At 31.4% G+C, this 19,998-nt stretch overlaps 2 protein-coding genes across 2 annotated transcripts in view; one reads left to right on the plus strand and one right to left on the minus strand.

The window, feature by feature from the left end:
• scn5lab (sodium channel, voltage gated, type V-like, alpha b) overlaps nt 1-12,272 on the plus strand; it is a 215,579-nt gene extending 203,307 nt beyond the window's left edge. The window contains exons 21-26 of the mRNA XM_056450963.1: nt 2,924-3,196; nt 5,300-5,353; nt 7,364-7,501; nt 7,582-7,686; nt 7,853-8,123; nt 9,950-12,272. Coding sequence (XP_056306938.1) covers nt 2,924-3,196; nt 5,300-5,353; nt 7,364-7,501; nt 7,582-7,686; nt 7,853-8,123; nt 9,950-11,181 — 2,073 coding nt within the window. The 3' untranslated portion in view covers nt 11,182-12,272. The remainder of the gene's footprint in view (nt 1-2,923; nt 3,197-5,299; nt 5,354-7,363; nt 7,502-7,581; nt 7,687-7,852; nt 8,124-9,949) is intronic.
• The window catches only part of LOC130218903 (putative surface protein SACOL0050), a 32,767-nt gene continuing 20,728 nt past the window's right edge, over nt 7,960-19,998 (minus strand). The window contains exon 8 of the mRNA XM_056451222.1: nt 7,960-8,110. The gene's annotated coding sequence lies outside the window, so the exon portion shown is untranslated. The remainder of the gene's footprint in view (nt 8,111-19,998) is intronic.

Here is a 19,998-nt window from a genome sequence, read left to right on the forward strand (position 1 = left end):
AAAAAAAATTCAGAAACTGAAAATTCTGAGGAATAAAGACAGAATTAAGAGATGCAAACTTGAAACTCTGAGGGGAAAAGTCCGATTTGAGAAATGGAAACTCCAAAATTCCAAGGAAAAATATTCAAAAACTCAAATAAAAAATGTAAAAATCTGAGTTGTAAGATATAAACTAGAGTTTGTGTATGAAAAAGTCTGAACTGTGAACTTGCAGTATTGTAGGGGGAAAAAAGAAGAATTTCAATTTAGCATTTAATCCCATATCAGAAGTGCATTTCCATAAGAATTCATTCAAAATTGATATTTCAGAAATCCAAGGAAAATATTCAGAAACTCAAAATTCTCAGCAAAAAATAAAATATTTCTCAAACATAAACACTGAATTCAGAGAAAAAAAACAGTCAGACTTTAACTCAAAATCCCAATAAATTATTCAAATGAGAAGTTGAAATTCCAAGGAAAAACGAGTCTGACTTTCAAGGAAAAAAAATGTAGAAACTCAAAATTCTAAGGAAAAAAGACAGAATTAAGAGATGCAAACTTGAAATCTTAAGGGGAAAAGTCTGATTTGAGAAATGGAAACTCCAAAATTCCAAGGAAAAATATTCAAAGACTCAAAGCAAAAAATAAAAACAAAATCAGCATTGTGAGATATAAACTAGACTTCTCTGAAAAAGTCTGAATTTTGTTACGTTCAGAATAAACTCTGGGGGAAAAAAACCCCATAAAACACGAATAATGGCGATTAGCATTTAATCCCATATGGGAAGCGCTATTTTCCTCCCTCCAGATTGAGCGTGCTGCTAATAGTGTTGTGCTGAAGAGTTTGTGCTGTTCTGCATTTCTGTCAGACTCAGATCTGCTCGCTCAGTAAAGCACAGGATTTCCTCTCCGCCGGCGCAAAATCTGGCACATCAGATTAGACCACACGTTAGAGCGACACACACACACACACTCTCAGCATGTGTGTTTCTGTTTTACATTCAATCTCTTCAAAACATGTCAAGACTGCCTTAATTCAGACTGAAGCCAAACACAGAAAGAGAAAGGAGTTTGATGGACATTTTTATTTTCAGTGTTGTGTTGCATGTTGTAAATCAGTGTTAATAAAATAATCTTGCTGTTATTTTAGATTTGACGAGTTTAGTCTCAAATATTTTAGTATTTTTATATTTTAGTTTTAAGCTTTTTTATTGTAATAATTGAACTACTTTTTTCTGTAAACAGAAGAAAATGACTTTATTCTTGAAATTTAATTATTAAATTTGCTGCATTTTATTTTCACTTTTTTGTGTGAATTTTTCAACTGAATTTTCTACTAATTTAATGGGTTTTTTCTTAACATTTTGACAAACACTATTTTATTCTCGAAATTGAATGATTAAATTTACAATATTTTATTTCAACTTTTTTCTTACTCATTCAATTTTAAGAAAAGAAAAAAGATTGATGTTGAGGTGTTTTTAATTGTTTTTTTATTAACTTTTATTAATTCATTTTTTTTATTTTAATTAACATTTTATTTCAGTTTATTTTTAAATTTTTTTTTTAATTCAGAATTCTGAGGAAAAATATTTAGAAACGTGAATTTCTAAGGAAAACAGACAGAATTATGAAACAGAAGTTGGAAATTCATAGAAAAAAAAAGTAAAAATTGAGAAACAGAAACTCTGCGATTTGAGAAAAAACATCTCATTTTAGAAACGCAAAACTTAAAAATCTGAGAGTCCGATTTGAGAAATCTTAACTCAAAATTCCAAGAAATATGTCAGAATTTCAGTAAACATTTTTCTCTGAATTTAACAGGTTTATTTCTGAACATTTAAAACTCAACATTTTATTTTAAGAATTTTTAATTGACGTTTTTCATGAAACACAACTTCTTTTTCCTCAATTCTCAAAATTTGATTAATGTATCTGTAAAATGGATTCAGTATTTTTTCCTCATGAATGCGTGTAATCTCACATTATAATGACTTAAATCTCAGAATGTCTTAATCTTGATATTGATTGTGCTTTAATGTTAGCGAGAGACATGCTTTGATTGACTTTTTAATGTACAGTTGAAGTCAGAATTATTCACCCTGCTGTTAAATTTTAATCATATTATATTTTTCCCAGTATCTGTTTAACAGAGATTTTTCAACACGTTTCTAGTTTTAGTAAGTAATTTCTAATAACTGATTTAGGTCACACTTTATTTTGATGATTTGTTTGTTGAATTAAATCTACATTACATCTACATGCCAGCTAATTCTCAGTAGATTATAAGTAGACTGTTAGTTTGGGGTTAGTGTTAGTTGATATGTACTTATAAAGTTTCTTATAGTCAGTTTAATGTCTGTTAAAGGAGCAGTATCAGCCGATATCAAGCAGACAGTCTAATACTCAAATGGACCATCAAAATAAAGTGTTACTCTAATATTATGTGCTGTCATCATGACAAAGTAAAAATAAATCAGACTAGATATTCTTCAAGACACTAGTATTCAACTTAAAGTGACATTTAAAGGCTAAACTAGGTTAATTAGGGTAAAGTTAGGGTAATTAGGCAAGTCATTGTATAACAGTGGTTTGTTCTGGACACAATCCAAAACTGATATTGCTGAAGGGGGCTAATAATATTGACCTTAAAATGGCTTTAAAACAATAAAAAACTGCTTTTATTCTAGCTGAAATAAAACAAATAAGACTTTCTCCAGAAGAAAAAATATTTTAGGAAATACTGTGAGAAATTCCTGAATCTGTTCAACATCATTTGGGAAATATTTGACAAAGAAAACTAAATGAACAGGAGGGCAAATCATTTTGACTTCAGCTGTATTAGTGCAGTAGAGATGCTGGTGTTTTATGAATAAAGCATCATCAGTGAGCTGTTCTGGGGTCAGTTTTAGTCATGGGTGTTTTATTTGTTTGTTTACAGGTTGTAGTAAACGCTCTGATCGGCGCCATCCCGTCCATCATGAACGTCCTGCTGGTGTGTCTGATCTTCTGGCTCATCTTCAGCATTATGGGAGTCAATCTGTTTGCTGGAAAGTTCGGCCGCTGCGTAAACCGGACGGGCTTCATCTATAATTCCTCTGACATTAACAACCGGAGCGAGTGTTTGGAGATGAACAGCACGCAGTATTACTGGACCAAAGTTAAGGTTAATTTCGACAACGTGGGTGCTGGATATCTCGCACTGCTGCAAGTGGTGAGAAGAAAACACAACGTACATCACGCAACTCTCAATCAGAAAGCAATTAATCATTGCAATTCAATTATAAAATACTTGTATACATTTAAACTTTTTAATTTATTATTTAATATAATAATAATAATAATAATAAAATTATTATTATTATTATTCATTTAAAAAAATATGTATTATATGTCCTGCATAAAACTTGAAATAAATTTTATTCAATTAATTTATATTATTTATTTATATTTATATTCTTAAGTTTATTAAACAATAAATTACTTAAATTTAATATATTAAAATATTAACTTCTGCTAGTTTCCAAATAAATGTTCATTTTAATATTATTAATAATAATAATAATAATAATAATAATGATAATAATAGTCAAGTATAATGTAAAATAAAACAAAATATAACTAAAAGTATATAAAATAAATAAATATATTAAAATATTCTCTCATTTCTGCTAGTTGCAAAATAAATGTTAATTTTATTATTATTATTATGATTATTAATGATAATAAAAATAATGATAATAAAAATAAAGTATAATGTAAAATAAAATAAAAAATAATTAAAAGTTTATAAAATATATAAATATATTGAAATATTAATTTAATTCTGCTAGTTGCCAAATAAATATAACCAGTTTTATTTCTTGAAATAAAATTAAAATAAATGATTCATATATTGTATTAGGATATGATTTAAAATTAATGAAATAAACTTAATAAATAAAATAATATTAATCCGTTTCTGCTAGTTATAGTCTCTTAGTTTTCATTTTTTAATAATAATAATAATAATAATGTTATCATAATAATAAAAGTTATACAATATAAAAATTATGTTGAAGTATATTGAAGTATAATACGTTAATAAAATAAAATTAATTGCAATAAACTTAAAATAATAAATGAAGCATGTATACACACATTTAAAATATACTGACATATTTGTATATTTTTAATATACACATACAATTGATATATATACTTATAAAACTAAGAACATGAATAACTTTAATTAGTTACAATGAACTAATAACACATGCTGTCATGATCTGATGCTGTCATATGCAGATTTTTTTTTTTAAGTTATGTTATTTTAATATTTTTAATATATACATACATTTTACATATACATATTTTTTAATTTATCTATTGTGCATTACATTAATTATATTTCCCTGTTTTGTAAAAGTAATTTAGTTTTATAGTGTCATGATTGCTTTTTATGCAAAGCTGCAAATCACGTGCTGATTAAAGGTGTGAAAAGCCTGAACTTGTAGTTTATAGGAGCTGTTTAAGTTTGTAAATCGATCAGCAAGTCTCTGGTATTTTTAGCCGAACTCGACGCTCTTGATTCTGCTGTAACCTGGCAACAAGAGAAGCTCAAACAGCTGCAGCCTCATTCACAGTCAGCTGGAAACAACAATACAAGTATTATCATAAATTAATTCATATGTAAATTCATATATTTTTTCAACTTTGTGCATGTGTCATAATTAGATTTTTAAAAATACAATTATTTTAAATTAATATACTTAATGACTAATATTATTTGAATTATCATTAATTAAATAAAAATTATAAGTGTTTTTAAAAATGTAGTTTATTTTATTTAAGCTAGTTTACTCATATACAATAACACCAATAGTAAAAGGCTAAAATTATGCTTGTAGTTGTTTTGCTTCATTTTATATAAATGTATATAAAACTTTAGATAACTTAAATACATAGATAAAATATATATTTTTTTAATTTTAAAGTTTAGCTATTTTATTGTGTTTTATTCTTTTAAAAAGTTCAGAATAAGTATGGTGTAAGTAATGAATAATACTCTTGTTCAATATTAATGTCATTTTATTACATTATTTTATAAAGTTAATAATAACTTATATAAATATAAATGATATTAATAGGTATTTTTTCAGTTTTTTATTTAGTTTTGTTTACTACATAACATTAATATTATTCAATATGAATATAATTGATCTATTAATATAACTACTAAACCTAAAAATAAATGAAGAATAATATCCATGATTGTATAATTGTGATGTCTGAGTGGATGCAGTTGAGGGTGTTGAGAAATGTTGTTATTTTTAAGGCCACATTTAAGGGCTGGATGGAGATCATGTACGCTGCTGTGGACTCGCGAGCCGTAAGTCTGAATTAATATTATTATTATTATTATTATTATTATTATTATTAATAATATTTATGGAGTTGACAGTAACAGAGTTGACAGTAACAGAATTGATGGAGAAAGCGTAGACAATAACAGAGTTGACGATAACAAAGTTGACGATTACAGAGTTGACAATTACGTAGCAGAGTTGATAATAACATAGTTCATGAAAACAGTTGACGATTAAAGAGTTACCGATAATAGAGTTGATAATAACAGTTTTGACGATAATATAGTTGACGAAAGCAGAGTTGACAATAACAGAGTTGATAATAATAGAATAGACAATAACAGTGTTGACGATAACAAAGTTGACGATTATAGAGTTGACGATAACAGAGTTGATGAAAACAGAGTTGATAATAACAAAGTTGACCCTAACAAAGTTGACGATAGAGTTGATAATAACAGAGTTGATAATAATAGAATAGACAATAACAATGTTGACGATAACAAAGTTGACGATTATAGAGTTGACATTTACATAGTTGATGAAAACAGAGTTGATAATAACAAAGTTGACCCTAACAAAGTTGACGATAGAGTTGATAATAACAGTTCATGAAAACAGTTGACGATAATAGAGTTGATAATAACAGTTTTGACGCTAATATAGTTTATGATAACAAAGTTGAAGATAACAGAATTGATAATAATAGAATAGACAATAACAGAGTTCACGATAACAAAGTTGACAATTACATAGTTGATGAAAACAGAGTTGATAATAAAGTTGACCCTAACAAAGTTGATAACAGTTGATAACAGTTCATGAAAACAGTTGACGATAACAGAATTGATAATAATAGAATAGACAATAACAGTGTTGACGATTATAGAGTTGACATTTACATAGTTGATGAAAATAGAGTTGATAATAACAAAGTTGACCCTAACAAAGTTGACGAAAGAGTTGATAATAGCATAGTTCATGAAAACAGTTGACAATAATAGAGTTGATAATAACAGTTTTGACGCTAACATAGTTTATGATAACAGAATTGATAATAATAGAATAGACAATAACAGAGTTCACGATAACAAAGTTGACGATTACGGAGTTGACAATTACATAGTTGATGAAAACAGAGTTGATAATAACAAAGTTGACCCTAACAAAGTTGACGATAGAGTTGATAATAACAGTTCATGAAAACAGTTGACGATTAAAGAGTTGACAATAACAGTTTTGACGATAACATAGTCGACGAAAGCAGTGTCGACGAAAGCAGAGTCGACGAAAGCAGAGTTGATAATAATAGAGTAGATAATAACAAAGTTAAAGATTACAGAGTTGACGAAAGCAGAGTCGACGAAAGCAGAGTTGATAATAATAGAGTAGATAATAACAAAGTTAAAGATTACAGAGTTGACGAAAGCAGAGTTGACGAAAGCAGAGTTGATAATAATAGAGTAGATAATAACAAAGTTAAAGATTACAGAGTTGACGAAAGCAGAGTTGACGAAAGCAGAGTTGATAATAATAGAGTAGATAATAACAAAGTTAAAGATTACAGAGTTGACGAAAGCAGAGTTGACGAAAGCAGAGTTGACGAAAGCAGAGTTGATAATAATAGAATAGACAATAACAGAGTTGATAATAATAGAATAGACAATAACAGAGTTGATAATAATAGAATAGACAATAACAGAGTTGACAATAACAGAGTTAACGATTACAGAATTGACGAAAGCAGAATTGATAATAATAGAATAGACAATAACAGAGTTGATAATAATAGAATAGACAATAACAAAGTTAACGATTACAGAGTTGATGGAAGCAGAGTTGACGAAAGCAGAGTTGACAATTACATAGTTGATGAAAACAGAGTTGATATTAACATAGTTGACCCTAACAAAGTTGACGAGAACAGAGTTGATAATAACATAGTTGATGAAAAGAGTTGACGATAACAGAGTTGACAAAAGCAGAACTGACAATAACAGAGTTGATCCAAATTGAAATGTAAATTTGACCAGGTGGAGGAGCAGCCGATCAAGGAGAACAGCCTGTACATGTACCTGTACTTCGTCATCTTCATCATCTTCGGCTCCTTCTTCACCCTCAACCTGTTCATCGGTGTGATCATCGACAACTTCAACCAGCAGAAGAGGAAGATGAGTAGAGTCATGAGTGGAGTTATGATGAAGAGGAGTGTGAGCGTCAGAATAATGTGTGTTCCTCTGCTCTTCTGCACTTAGGAGGACAGGACATCTTCATGACTGAAGAGCAGAAGAAATACTACAATGCCATGAAGAAACTGGGCTCCAAGAAACCACAGAAGCCCATACCCAGACCACCGGTCAGCATAAACTAGTCATATCTTTATTATTATAGATATTTGATTTTATTTTTAGATTTATATTCTTAATTTGGGTGTTATTTTAATATTATTGAGTTGTATTTATTTATTCATAAACATGTTTTAAAAGCTCTATAGCAGAAAGCATTTTGTTTGTGTGTGGCAGAACCCAGTCCAGGGCTTCTTCTTTGACCTGGTGTCCAAGCAAGCGTTTGACATCCTCATCATGCTGCTGATCATCCTGAATATGGTGACGATGATGGTAGAGACAGACGAACAGTCGCCCTCCATCAAACACATCCTGGACTGCATTAATCTGGTGTTCATCGTCATCTTCACCAGTGAGTGTATCCTGAAGATCATTGCGCTGCGCTGCTACTTCTTCACCGTCAGCTGGAACATCTTTGACTTCGTGGTCGTCATTCTGTCCATCGTCGGTGAGTGAAAAACAAATGCAGAAAATACTCAATCATATTCAGCATTCAAACATACAGTGCTGAGCATAAATGATTATTTACTATGGACTCAGTCTAATCTAAATCTAATCTAAAAGTAAAATAGTTTTGCAAACAAAAAATAAAGTATTGAGCAAAAATAAATAAATGAATGCAAATCTCCAAAAATCACTAAACGAAAGTTCATTTTGCTGACAAAAATTGCAAAGGGAAATTAAGTTCTGAGGAATAAAAATGAAATTTGCTAACAAAAAAGAACTGCAAATAAAAATCAAGCAGTGCAAAAAAAAAAAAACAGCTAAAATATTTGCAATAAATAAATGACATATATTTGTTAAACATTTTTTGTAGTGTTTTTTTTGTAGTGTTGTCTGTACAAAACCCGTCCAGTCAACTGCAATGCTGAGTTTGATTAGCTTTTTAGTCAGCCGTGTGATGCTCTTTGCACTTTACATTTCTGCATGTTTCACTTTGTAGCCCTGAGTTGACAAGGGGGCGGAGTCAAAGAAACTTGGATGTTTACGGCAGGCCCGCCCCTGCCTCCTTTTAAGTGACATCATCACCTGGAGACACAGTATCACCGGGCCTGCCGTGAACATCCAAGTTATATAGTTAATATATAGTTTAATAGTTTTTTTTAATTGCAAATATTTTAGTTTGTTTTTGCACTGCTTGATTTTCATTTTTTTTTTGTTTGAATTCTTCAGTTCTTTTGTTGCCAATTTCATTTTCATTTCTCAAAACTTAATTTTCCCTTTGCAGTTCTTTATTTTTGTTACCAAAATTATTTTTTATTTCTCAAAAATAAATTTTCACTTTGCGGTTTTTGGAGATGTGCATTTATTTATTTATTTATTTATTTTTGCTCAACACTTTATTTTTTTGTCTGCAAAACTTTTTTATTTTACAAGTTTATGTGGCCCTAGGTTGACTCCATAATTTACACCCCTCACAGATCTGTTACTTTATATTTCCCACACACACTCAGAAATAAAGATACAAAATCTGTCTACCTTTCAAAAGGTACACTTGTGTTAGATTTTACAGATGGGCATAAGGGTGAAGGGTGGGGTTGTGGGGTCACGGATGAAAGTGAAGAGCAGGGAGGAGGGGGATCGGTAAAATGAGGTGCCAGATCAGATTTTAGAAGTCCCGTATCCAGCTTTTTCCGGCAAAAATTAAACCCTTTATATATATTATTTTAGCTTTAAGAGATAAGTTCTGACATTTGGCTTGTAGTTCTATATATATATATATATATATACACACACACAGTTGAAGTCAGAATTGTCAGCCCCCCTTTGATTTTTCTTTTTTTGTTTCTTTTTTAAATATTTCCTAAATGATGTTTAACAGATTCAGGAAATTTTCACAGTATGTCTGATAATATTTTTTCTTCTGTAGAAAGTCTTATTTGTTTTATTTTGGCTAGAATAAAAGCAGTTTTTAAAACCCATTTCAAGGTCCATATTATTAGCCCCTTTAAGCTATATATTTTTCAATAGTCTCCAGAACAAACCATCATTATACAATAACTTGCCTAATTACCCTAACCTGCCTAGTTAACCTAATTACCCTAGTTAAGCCTTTAAATGTCACTGTAAGCTGTATAGAAGTGTCTTGAAGAATATCTAGTCTAATATTATTTACTGTCATCATGACAAAGAGAAAATAAATCAGATAAATCCAATTTTATAAATAAATAAATAAAAACACTGCCTCTTCCAGATCACCACGTCCACATTTGATTGAGTTTGTAAAACTCATTTTATTGAGTTTGTCTAATCACCGCCTCTCTGTCCTTCCAGGAATCGTTCTGGCGGACATCATCGAGAAATACTTTGTTTCTCCGACTCTCTTCCGCGTGATCCGATTGGCTCGAATCGGCCGAATTCTGCGTCTGATCCGCGGCGCTAAAGGCATCCGGACGCTCCTGTTCGCACTTATGATGTCGCTGCCAGCGCTCTTCAACATCGGCCTGCTGCTGTTCCTCGTCATGTTCATCTACGCCATCTTCGGCATGGCCAACTTCGCCTACGTCAAAAAACAAGGTGGCATCGACGACATGTTCAACTTCGAGACCTTCGGAAACAGCATGATCTGCCTTTTCCAGATCACCACGTCTGCCGGCTGGGACAATCTGCTGAGCCCCATCCTGAACACGCCTCCGGAAGAGTGCGATCCTGAAATCCCCCACACCGGCACTAATGCGCGAGGAAACTGCGGAAACCCTTCGGTCGGGATTACGTTTTTCGTAACGTACATCATCATCTCGTTTCTCATTGTGGTCAACATGTACATCGCCATTATCCTGGAGAATTTCAGCGTGGCGACAGAAGAGAGCACCGAACCGTTGAGCGAAGACGACTTTGAGATGTTTTACGAAGTTTGGGAGAAGTTCGATCCTGAAGCGACGCAGTTTATCGAATATTTAAAGTTATCGGATTTCGCAGATACGCTTTCGGAACCTCTCCGCATCGGGAAACCCAATAAAATCAAACTGATCTCCATGGACTTGCCGATGGTGAGCGGAGATAAAATCCACTGTTTGGATATTTTATTCGCGTTTACGAAACGCGTGCTGGGCGAATCGGGAGAAATGGACGCGCTCAAGCAACAAATGGAGGAGAAGTTTATGATGGCGAATCCATCGAAGATTTCCTACGAGCCCATCACTACGACACTCCGTCGAAAGCAAGAGGAGGTTTCCGCGATTATGATTCAACGTTCGTATAGGAGACATTTAATTCGTAGACAGCTAAAACAAGCGTCGCTTTTGTATCGTCAGATGACCATGCCGGACGCTGATAAAGCTGGCGACAGCTCGCCGGAGAGCCAAGGACTCATCGTTTCGATGATAATGGAAAACTACGCAACTGAAGCCGAAATTACGATATCTGCGACATCGTCTCCTCCATCGTACGATAGCGTTACAAGAGCTACGAGTGATATTTTCCATGCTCTGATTCCCGAAGAGACGAATGAAATCCTCAGCGAACATTTAGCTGATGCAGAAAAAGAGAGCGAAACTTTTCTGTGACACACAAACGTTTTTTTTTTTTGTTTACCGAATGTAACATAGTCTGCGGAAGGTTTTTGTAGACTTCTCTTGAGGAAACGTGTTGCTCTTTGACCATGCACACACACACGTCAACAACCTTCACCGTCTGAATGCATGAATGAGATTCGTAGTTTCCATTATATCATATATTAGACGCATTTTAATCAGTCTGCCTGGTGAGCTCATTAAAGGTCTTACGTTAAATTAAAAAAAAACGGCATTTGGGAAAAGCATGACGATTACCTCTTTTCTGTGTCGCTAGCGATGAAAAGGCAGCCAGCGGTGAGACCGACTGACACGGTTGTTTTTATTTTAGAGTATTTGCACTTTTTGGTTTTCACGATTTTATTTAATTTAATTTGGCGTTTCAATTTGAGGTGCAGTTTTCGAGACTCGTCAAAGACAATCAGACATGCACCGAAGACTAAAATAATCTGTCTTTGCAAACGAACTGTTGCACATGCTTGTTTTGGGATGATTTTTCTTTTTTACGTGTATTTATTTTCGCAAGTGGACACTGCACTGCGGTATGAAGGGGAATGGAGAACACTTTCTGTCTATACGGCTGAGTTGAGAATTGTTTTGCACACTATACGTTCAGCAATAATTTGCTACATTTAGGTCTATCGAGGACAACAACGATATTTATTGGAATTAAACGTGTCAAAGTTTCTACTGTAACGGCCTTCAGCTGTAACTGTGGCTTATATTACTAGTGAAGATTATAGCACACGTGTTTTTTCTATCTGGAGCTGACTTTAGGAGCGGCAGGTTTGGTGAAGGGCTGTTTTATGTAGCAATAGATCCCAAGTGTGCCTGCTAGAACTAAATCCTGTGTTTATAATTCATCTTCTTCCATGCGTCACAACAAACACACCTTCATCGGCTCTTTTGGTGAGGGATTCAGCCACAAATATCAGTGATTCACACAGTAAAACTGACATTAATGTTGACATGAAGACAAAACATTACACTGCACACATAATGCTGGGTTATTTTAGCTTAAATTTGGGTAAAATACACTATAAAATGCTGGATTATTTTAGTCTAACATTTGGCACATTTCTGTGAAATACACTCTAAAAATGCTGGGTTATTGTAGCTTAAGTTTGGGTAAAATACATAAAAAATGCTGGGTTATTTTTAGCTTAAATTTGGGTAAAATACACAAAACATGCTGGGTTATTTTAGCTTAAATTTGGGTAAAATACACTATAAAATGCTGGATGATTTTAGCCTAACATTTGGCACATTTCTGTGAAATACACTCTAAAAATGCTGGGTTATTGTAGCTTAAGTTTGGGTAAAATACATAAAAAATGCTGGGTTATTTTTAGCTTAAATTTGGGTAAAATACACAAAACATGCTGGGTTATTTTAGCTTAAATTTGGGTAAAATACACTATAAAATGCTGGATGATTTTAGCCTAACATTTGGCACATTTCTGTGAAATACACTCTAAAATGCTGGGTTATTGTAGGTTAAGTTTGGGTAAAATACACAAAAAATGCTGGATTATTTTATCTTAAAATTGAAACATTTCTGTAAAATAAACTAAAATGCAGAGTTATTTTAGCCTAAATTTGTGTAAAATGCACTTAAAATTCTGTGTTGTTTTAATCCAAATTTGGTCAAATACACTGTAAAAATGCAGGGTTATTTTAGCCTAAATTTAGTTAAAATACACTTTAAAATGTGGGTTATTTTAACCTTAATTTGGGTAAAATTCACTAAAAATACTGGATTCTTGTAAGCTATTTTCTGTAAAATAAACTCTAAAATGTGAAGTCATTTTAGCTTAAATTTGGGTAGATTTCAGTACATGCTAAAAATGCTGGGTTATTTTAATTTAAATTTGGTTACATTTTGGTGAAATACGCTAAAGAAATGTGGGGTTGTTTTAACCTTAATTTGGGTAAAATACACTTAAAATGCTGGGTTATTTTAATCTAAATTTGAGAACATTTCTGTAAGATGCAATATAATTGCTGGGTTATTTTAGCCTAAATTTGGGTAAATTTCAGTAAAATCTACTCTTAAAAATGCGGGGTTATTTTTAGCCTAAATTTAGGTAAAAGAAACTTTTTTAAAAAAATGCTGGGTTATTTTAAACTTACTTTGGGTAAAATTCACTTAAAATTCTGGTTTATTTTAGCCCAGATTTGGATTAATATCAGTAAAATACAAATATCTGGGTAATTTTAACCTTAATTTGTTATATATATATATATATATATATATACATATATATATATATTTTTTTTTATCTAAATTTGGTTACATTTCTGTAAAATAAAAATTGTTGGGTTATTTTAGCCTAAATTTGGGTACATATCTGTAAAATACACTTTAAAATATTGAGTTATTTCAGCCTAAATTTGGGTGAAATACACACTAAACTGCTGAGTTAACACATTGGGTTGAATATTGACAAAGCCAACAGGTGGAAATGTCATATGAGTTTGATGTTAAAAATAAACCCAAGGCTTCTCCATATTTGTTAAAACAACCAAGAATGTTTTTAAGAGTTTATGGACAGACTCAAAGGTTGGGTTAAAAATGACATTTTAAAAGATTAACCCAACTACTGGATTTTATCCATATTTTGAAAACAAGTATTTCGAGTATAGCCAAATTTGTGTTGAAACACCAGCATGTTTTAAAGTGTGTGAAGTTGATGATCAGATCACTCCATGTTGAATTCAGCTGTAAGTTGTGTAATGTAAGTAACTCCTGCATTACTCATTTGATAATCAGCAACACAAGCACAGCTCTGAAAGTGATTTAATGCAGGAGTAAAACTGATGAGTGTAAAAAGTGCAGCTCGTGATTCGCTGTCGTGTCATGTGACCCAGTATATGTAAATAAGCATCAGTTTCAGTGTGGCGGCACGGTGGCTCAGTGTTTAGCACTGTGGCCTCACAGCAAGAGGGTTGCTGGTTTAAGTCCCGGCTGGTTTAGGGGAACTAATGAACTAAATTGGCTGTGGTGTTTGTGTGTGTGTGTGTGGGTGGGTGTTTCCCAGTACTGGGTTGCAGCTGGAAGGGCATCCGCTGTGTAAAACATATACTGGAATAGTTAGCAGTTCATTCCGCCGTGGCGATCTCTTTTATTAATGCACTGAATCACTTTAGAGTCTGTCGTCATTGTTTTAACATGATTCTGATGAACTTCTCCTTGCATTACAGTCTAACACTCACTTCTCAATCGCACCAAACTGTTTACAGAGACAAACGTGCATTTCACATTACATCAGAACATTCAGACAGAAAATAATCCAGCTCCACATTATGTCTGTATTTCATATTCTGTCAGTCAGATCAATATTTCCATGTTTTTAGCTGCTGATTTGATCATATTATCACTGTTTTGGTCAAGCAGATCACTGCATATAGAAGTAAAGTGGCTGGAAAATACAGATTTATGTTGAACATGAAACAAAAAAAAGCCAAATGTGATGCATTACACTTAAAAAAGATCTGTGTAATGTTCACCGATTTAAATCAGTTAATCGGGTTTTAACTTATTTTTTAAGTTATGCTTTTATAAAGTTTAACTTAAATCCCTCAAATTAAAAACAAATATTAAGTTGAGATGACTAGAAAAATACTATATATATTATACTATATATATATAGTACTATATAAACTAACACGTTTAAGAAGATTTTGTTTAAGGAAATTGAAATACAGTTACTTGTATGTTACTGTAACCAAATTAAATCAGTTTATCAGGTTTGAATTCGTGTTTTAAGTTAAACTTTTTGAGATTTTTAAGCTCAACTTAAAATGTGTTAGTTGAATCAAATGAACTTTTCTTGTCATCTCAACTTAAACCCCTCAAACTGAATAAAAATATACAATAATTTTTATGAAATTAAAATATTTTTTAGTTACTTTAACCACTTTAAATCATTTCATCAGGTTTTATCTCATTTTTAATTTATACTTTTATGAAGTTTACCTTAATATTTTTTTCAGTTTGAGTGATTTAGGACTAGAAGTTAATACTAAAATACATTTCCAGTTACTTGTGTTACTTTAACTAAATTAAATAATTTAATCAGGTTTTAACTTAAGTTGTTCTTTTATAGTTTTATTAAGTTTAACTTAAAATGTGTTAGTTAAATCAAATGAACCTAAATCACTCAAACTGAATACAAAACTTTATAAAACTTAAAAAATGAGCTCAAACCTGATTAACTGTTTAATTAAGTTCAATAAGTAAAATATATGTACCTAGAAAAATTCAATTTCTTAAAACATCTTAAAATGTGTTGAATCAAAGGAACTTTTCTAGTAATCTCAACTCAAACAATCAAAATATTAAGATTATTATATCTAATAAATTTATATATATACACATTTAAATAATTTATTTATGGTTACTTGTGTGTTACTTTAAATTTAATCAGGATTAAACTACATTTTTTTAAAGTTATACTTTTAAAAATCATCTTAATATTACTATTCAGTTTGAGTGATTTAAGTTGAGATGACTAGAACAGCTCATTTGATTCAACTAACACGTTTATTTTAATTATTTAACAATTATTGTGATGGTTACCAATTTTCTTTAACCACATTTAATCTGTTAATCAGGTTTTATCCAATTTCTAAGTTAAACTTTTAAGAATTTTATAGTTTAACTTCATATTTGTTCAATTGAATGTTTCTCTACACTGAAAAAAATATTCAAAGGTGATTCCTTGGATTTACTCAATTTTTTAGGTTAAGTGGTTGTAAACAATTTATTTGGGCTGAATTTAAACAAACAAATTAAGTTGAACATTATTAAATTTAATTTGTTTGTTTAAATTTAACACAAATAAATTGTTTGCAACAGTTTTGCATGCAACACTTTCTTCAGTGTAGTCATCTCAACTTGCATCAAACTGAAGGAAAATGTCAAGGTTAACTAATTAAAAGCTGATTCAATTTGGTTGAATTATAAATATGATTAAAATTTCTTCGATCATCTTAAAATGTGTTATTGAATGAAGTTAAATTGCCCAAACTGATTACAAATATTCAATTAAACTTAATACGATTCTAAAAGTATAACAAAATAAATGAGTTTAAACCTGATTAACTGTTAAAGTTTAGTTAAAGTAACATAAAATTATCTAAAAATGTATCTCAATTTCTTAAATCTGCTTAATTTGTCAGTTGAATCAACTGAACTTTTCTAGTCATCTCAACTTAAATCTCTCAAACCTAATACAAATATTAAGTTAATCTTTATAAAACTCAAAGTATTTAAGTAAAACTGATTAAATTATTTAATTTGGTTAAACATACAAGTACCTCAAAGAATTAGTTCAATTTCTTTAAAATTTCTTTTTCTAGTCATCTCAACTTAAATCACTCAAACTGGAAAAAAATAACAGGATCATTTTTAAAGAAACAGAAAATTTTTACAATTAATTGTATTATACTTTAACCAAATTGAATCAGTTAATCGGGTAAAATAAATGACATTTTTATGCTATACTTTTAGAATTGTATCAAATCTAACTTAATATTTGTATTCAGTTTGAGTGATTTAAGTTGAGATGACCAAAAAAAGTTCAATTGATTCAATTAACAAATATTAAGACAATGTTTTAAAGAAATTCAAAATCTGTTTTACAGTGTAAACTCAGTCCTGGATGGATGATTTTAGTTTGTTTTCAGAAGAGCCCAGATTTATTTAGATCTAAAAACCAAAGATCAGCACAAGCTGACTAGCCAACAGCCCTAGTGAGTGAATGTCTGCAGTCTACATAGGCAGCATCATGAAACTGTCACTCAAAATATTCACAGATGAAAACAATATGATTGATTATTTTGACTCAGTGTTGGGTCAAACTCAATAGTTTGGTAAAAATAATTTAATTAAAAATGTCATTTGAAAATTAAGACTGTGGTTGGGTTTATCCATATTTGACCCAACACTGGATTTTTATAATGTACACTAAGAAATGCTGGGCTATTTAAACCTTAAATGGGAAAAATATGGAATAACTCAAACATTGGGTTAAATTTGGTCCTTTTAATTTAAAAAAATTAATCCAGCAGTTGGTTTAGTCCATATTACACACAGAATTAGGTTGAAATAACCCAACATTTTTAGAGTATATATTGCACTTTTTATTGTTTTGACTACTTTTTCTCTTTCACTATATAGAATATTCATTTATTATTATATAATATATTTATATTCAAATAATATACATAATAATAATAATACTATTTTTATGATAATGATAATAATTTTATTGTCATTATTGTTATTTCTTCATCCCATTATTTAAAATGCTGTCTATGTAGGCGCTCACAACAATATTTAACAATAATATTTTGCCATATTTATACACACAAATCTATATACAGTTTTGATTTGATCCTGATGTGTGTTTGATTTACAGCGAGATCTGAGGAAGGAAATAACATCATAAATGAATGTCCAGTGAATCTGAGAGCATCTGAAACATTAATAATATTATTAATAAAATAAAAGCGCATCAATAAACATAACACTGATATATTATTTTTGTTGAGCTGTAAAATCCTGCAGGCTCTGAACTCTTCATTATTTGTCCTCATGCATTTATAATAATTATTAAAGGTATATCTATACTCGATCACCCACTAATGAAGCACAGGGACGTTTTTCTATCTACTGTTTGTTTCCAAACGATACCGATTTGTGCAATACAAGAGCATATGTCAGATATGGTAATTAAAGGCATATTTTATCTATGCTTTCTATATATAAATAAATGGATATATGTACGTAATGTAAAAATACAGTTCTCTTGTATTTTCTAATGTAGACTTTGCTGTATTTACTGGCTGTTTTTATTTTCTATTTGTTTGTTTTGTAAGAATACCTGATCAACTGATTGAGTGAGAGAGAGAAAGCGAGTGTGTGTGTGTGTGTGTGTGTGTGTGTGTGGACTGCTGATCTGGGGTCAGAGTTCAAGCTGGATCCGCTAGTCAGTATATTGGACCAAACAGGTCCCAGGTCAGTTTCTGGAGACGTGTGGCCCCTGATTGATTGATTGATTGATTGTGTACCTGTTTATTAGTTGAGCGTTTATGATTTTTTGGACATGCATGAAGATGATGATGAAGATAAGGATGGTCACGCTCTCACAGCGCTGTTGCCAATATGAACACCATGTATATCAATAGTCAAATAAACAATAGGATTCATTCTTGGCCTTTTTTTCATGTGGAGTCCATCATTGATCTGCTCAGCAAACACATTACAAAAACATTCACTTATTAATCATTTATCTAACATAATATGCCAAGTAAAGCATGGACAATATTGAACAAAAATTTTAAAATATATATTGCTGATTTAATTATATATATATATATATATATATATATATATATATATATATATATATATATATATATATATATATATATATATATATATATATATATATATATATCTCCAAATATTTTTCAATTGATGTTTAACAGAGCATGTTTTTTTTCACAGTATTTCCTATATTATTTTTTCTTCTGGAGAAAGTCTTATTTGTTTCATTTCTAAGAAATGAGTTATTAAAACTACTTTGTTAAAAATGTAATGAAAAACAAATATTTCCATTTAAATAAATAATAATTAACAGGGGACTAATAATTCTGACTTCAACTGTATTCAGTGTATATACATATACACAGTTAGGTCCATAAATGTTTTCAATATAATTCTAACATGTTTGGCTCGATACACCAACACAATGGATTTGAAATGAAATGACTAGATGTGCTTTAACTGCAGACTGACAGCTTTAACCAGAGAGAGAGCAAAAACATCAGGTGTGGCCAAAATAACTGTGTGAAACATTCCTAAACAGAAAGAACACACCAGTGAGCTCAGCGACACCAAAAGACCCGGAAGACCACGGAAACAACTGTGGTGGATGACCTAGGAATTCTTTCCCTGGTGAAGAAAACACCCTTCACAACAGTTGGCCAGATCAAGAACACTCTCCAGGAGGTGTGTGTGTGTGTGTCGGAGTCAACAATCTAGAGAAGACTACACCAGAGTGAATACAGAGGGTTCACCACAAGATGTAAACCATTGATGAGCCTCAAAAACAGGAAGACAAGATTAGAGTTCTGAAAAAGCCTTCACAGTGCTGGACCAACATCCTGTGGACAGATGAGATCAAGATCAACTTGTACCAGAGTGATGGGAAGAGCTCATGATCCTAAGCAGTGAAGCATTGTAGTAGTGACATGGCGTGAGCATGTATGGCTGTCAATGGAGCTGGTTCTCTTGTATTTATTGATGATGTGATGCTGACAAAAGCAGCAGGATGAATTCTGAAGTGTTTCAGGCAATATTTTCTGCTCATATTCAACCAGATTCTTCAGAACTCATTGGACGGCACTTCACAGTGCAAATGGAGAATGACCTAAAGCATACTGCAAAAGCAACCAAAGAGTTTTTGAAGGGAAAGAAGTGGAATGTTATGCAATGGCCAAGTCCATCACCTGAGCTGAATCCGATTGAGCATGCATTTCAATTGCTGAAAACAAAACTGAAGGGAAAATGCTCCAAGAACAAGCAGGAACTGAAGACAGTTGCTGTAAAGGCCTGGCAGAGCACCAGCAGGAATGAAACCCAGCGTCTGCTGATGTCTCTGTGTTCCAGACTTCAGGCTGTAATTGACTGCAGAGGGTTTGAACAAAGTATTAAAAAGTGAAAGTTTGATTTATGATTATTATTCTGTCCAATTACTTTTGGACCCTTAACAAGTGGGAGGCACATATGCAAACTGTTGT

Source organism: Danio aesculapii, chromosome 24 (assembly GCF_903798145.1).
Source record: "Danio aesculapii chromosome 24, fDanAes4.1, whole genome shotgun sequence".
NCBI classification, from domain to species: domain Eukaryota; kingdom Metazoa; phylum Chordata; class Actinopteri; order Cypriniformes; family Danionidae; genus Danio; species Danio aesculapii.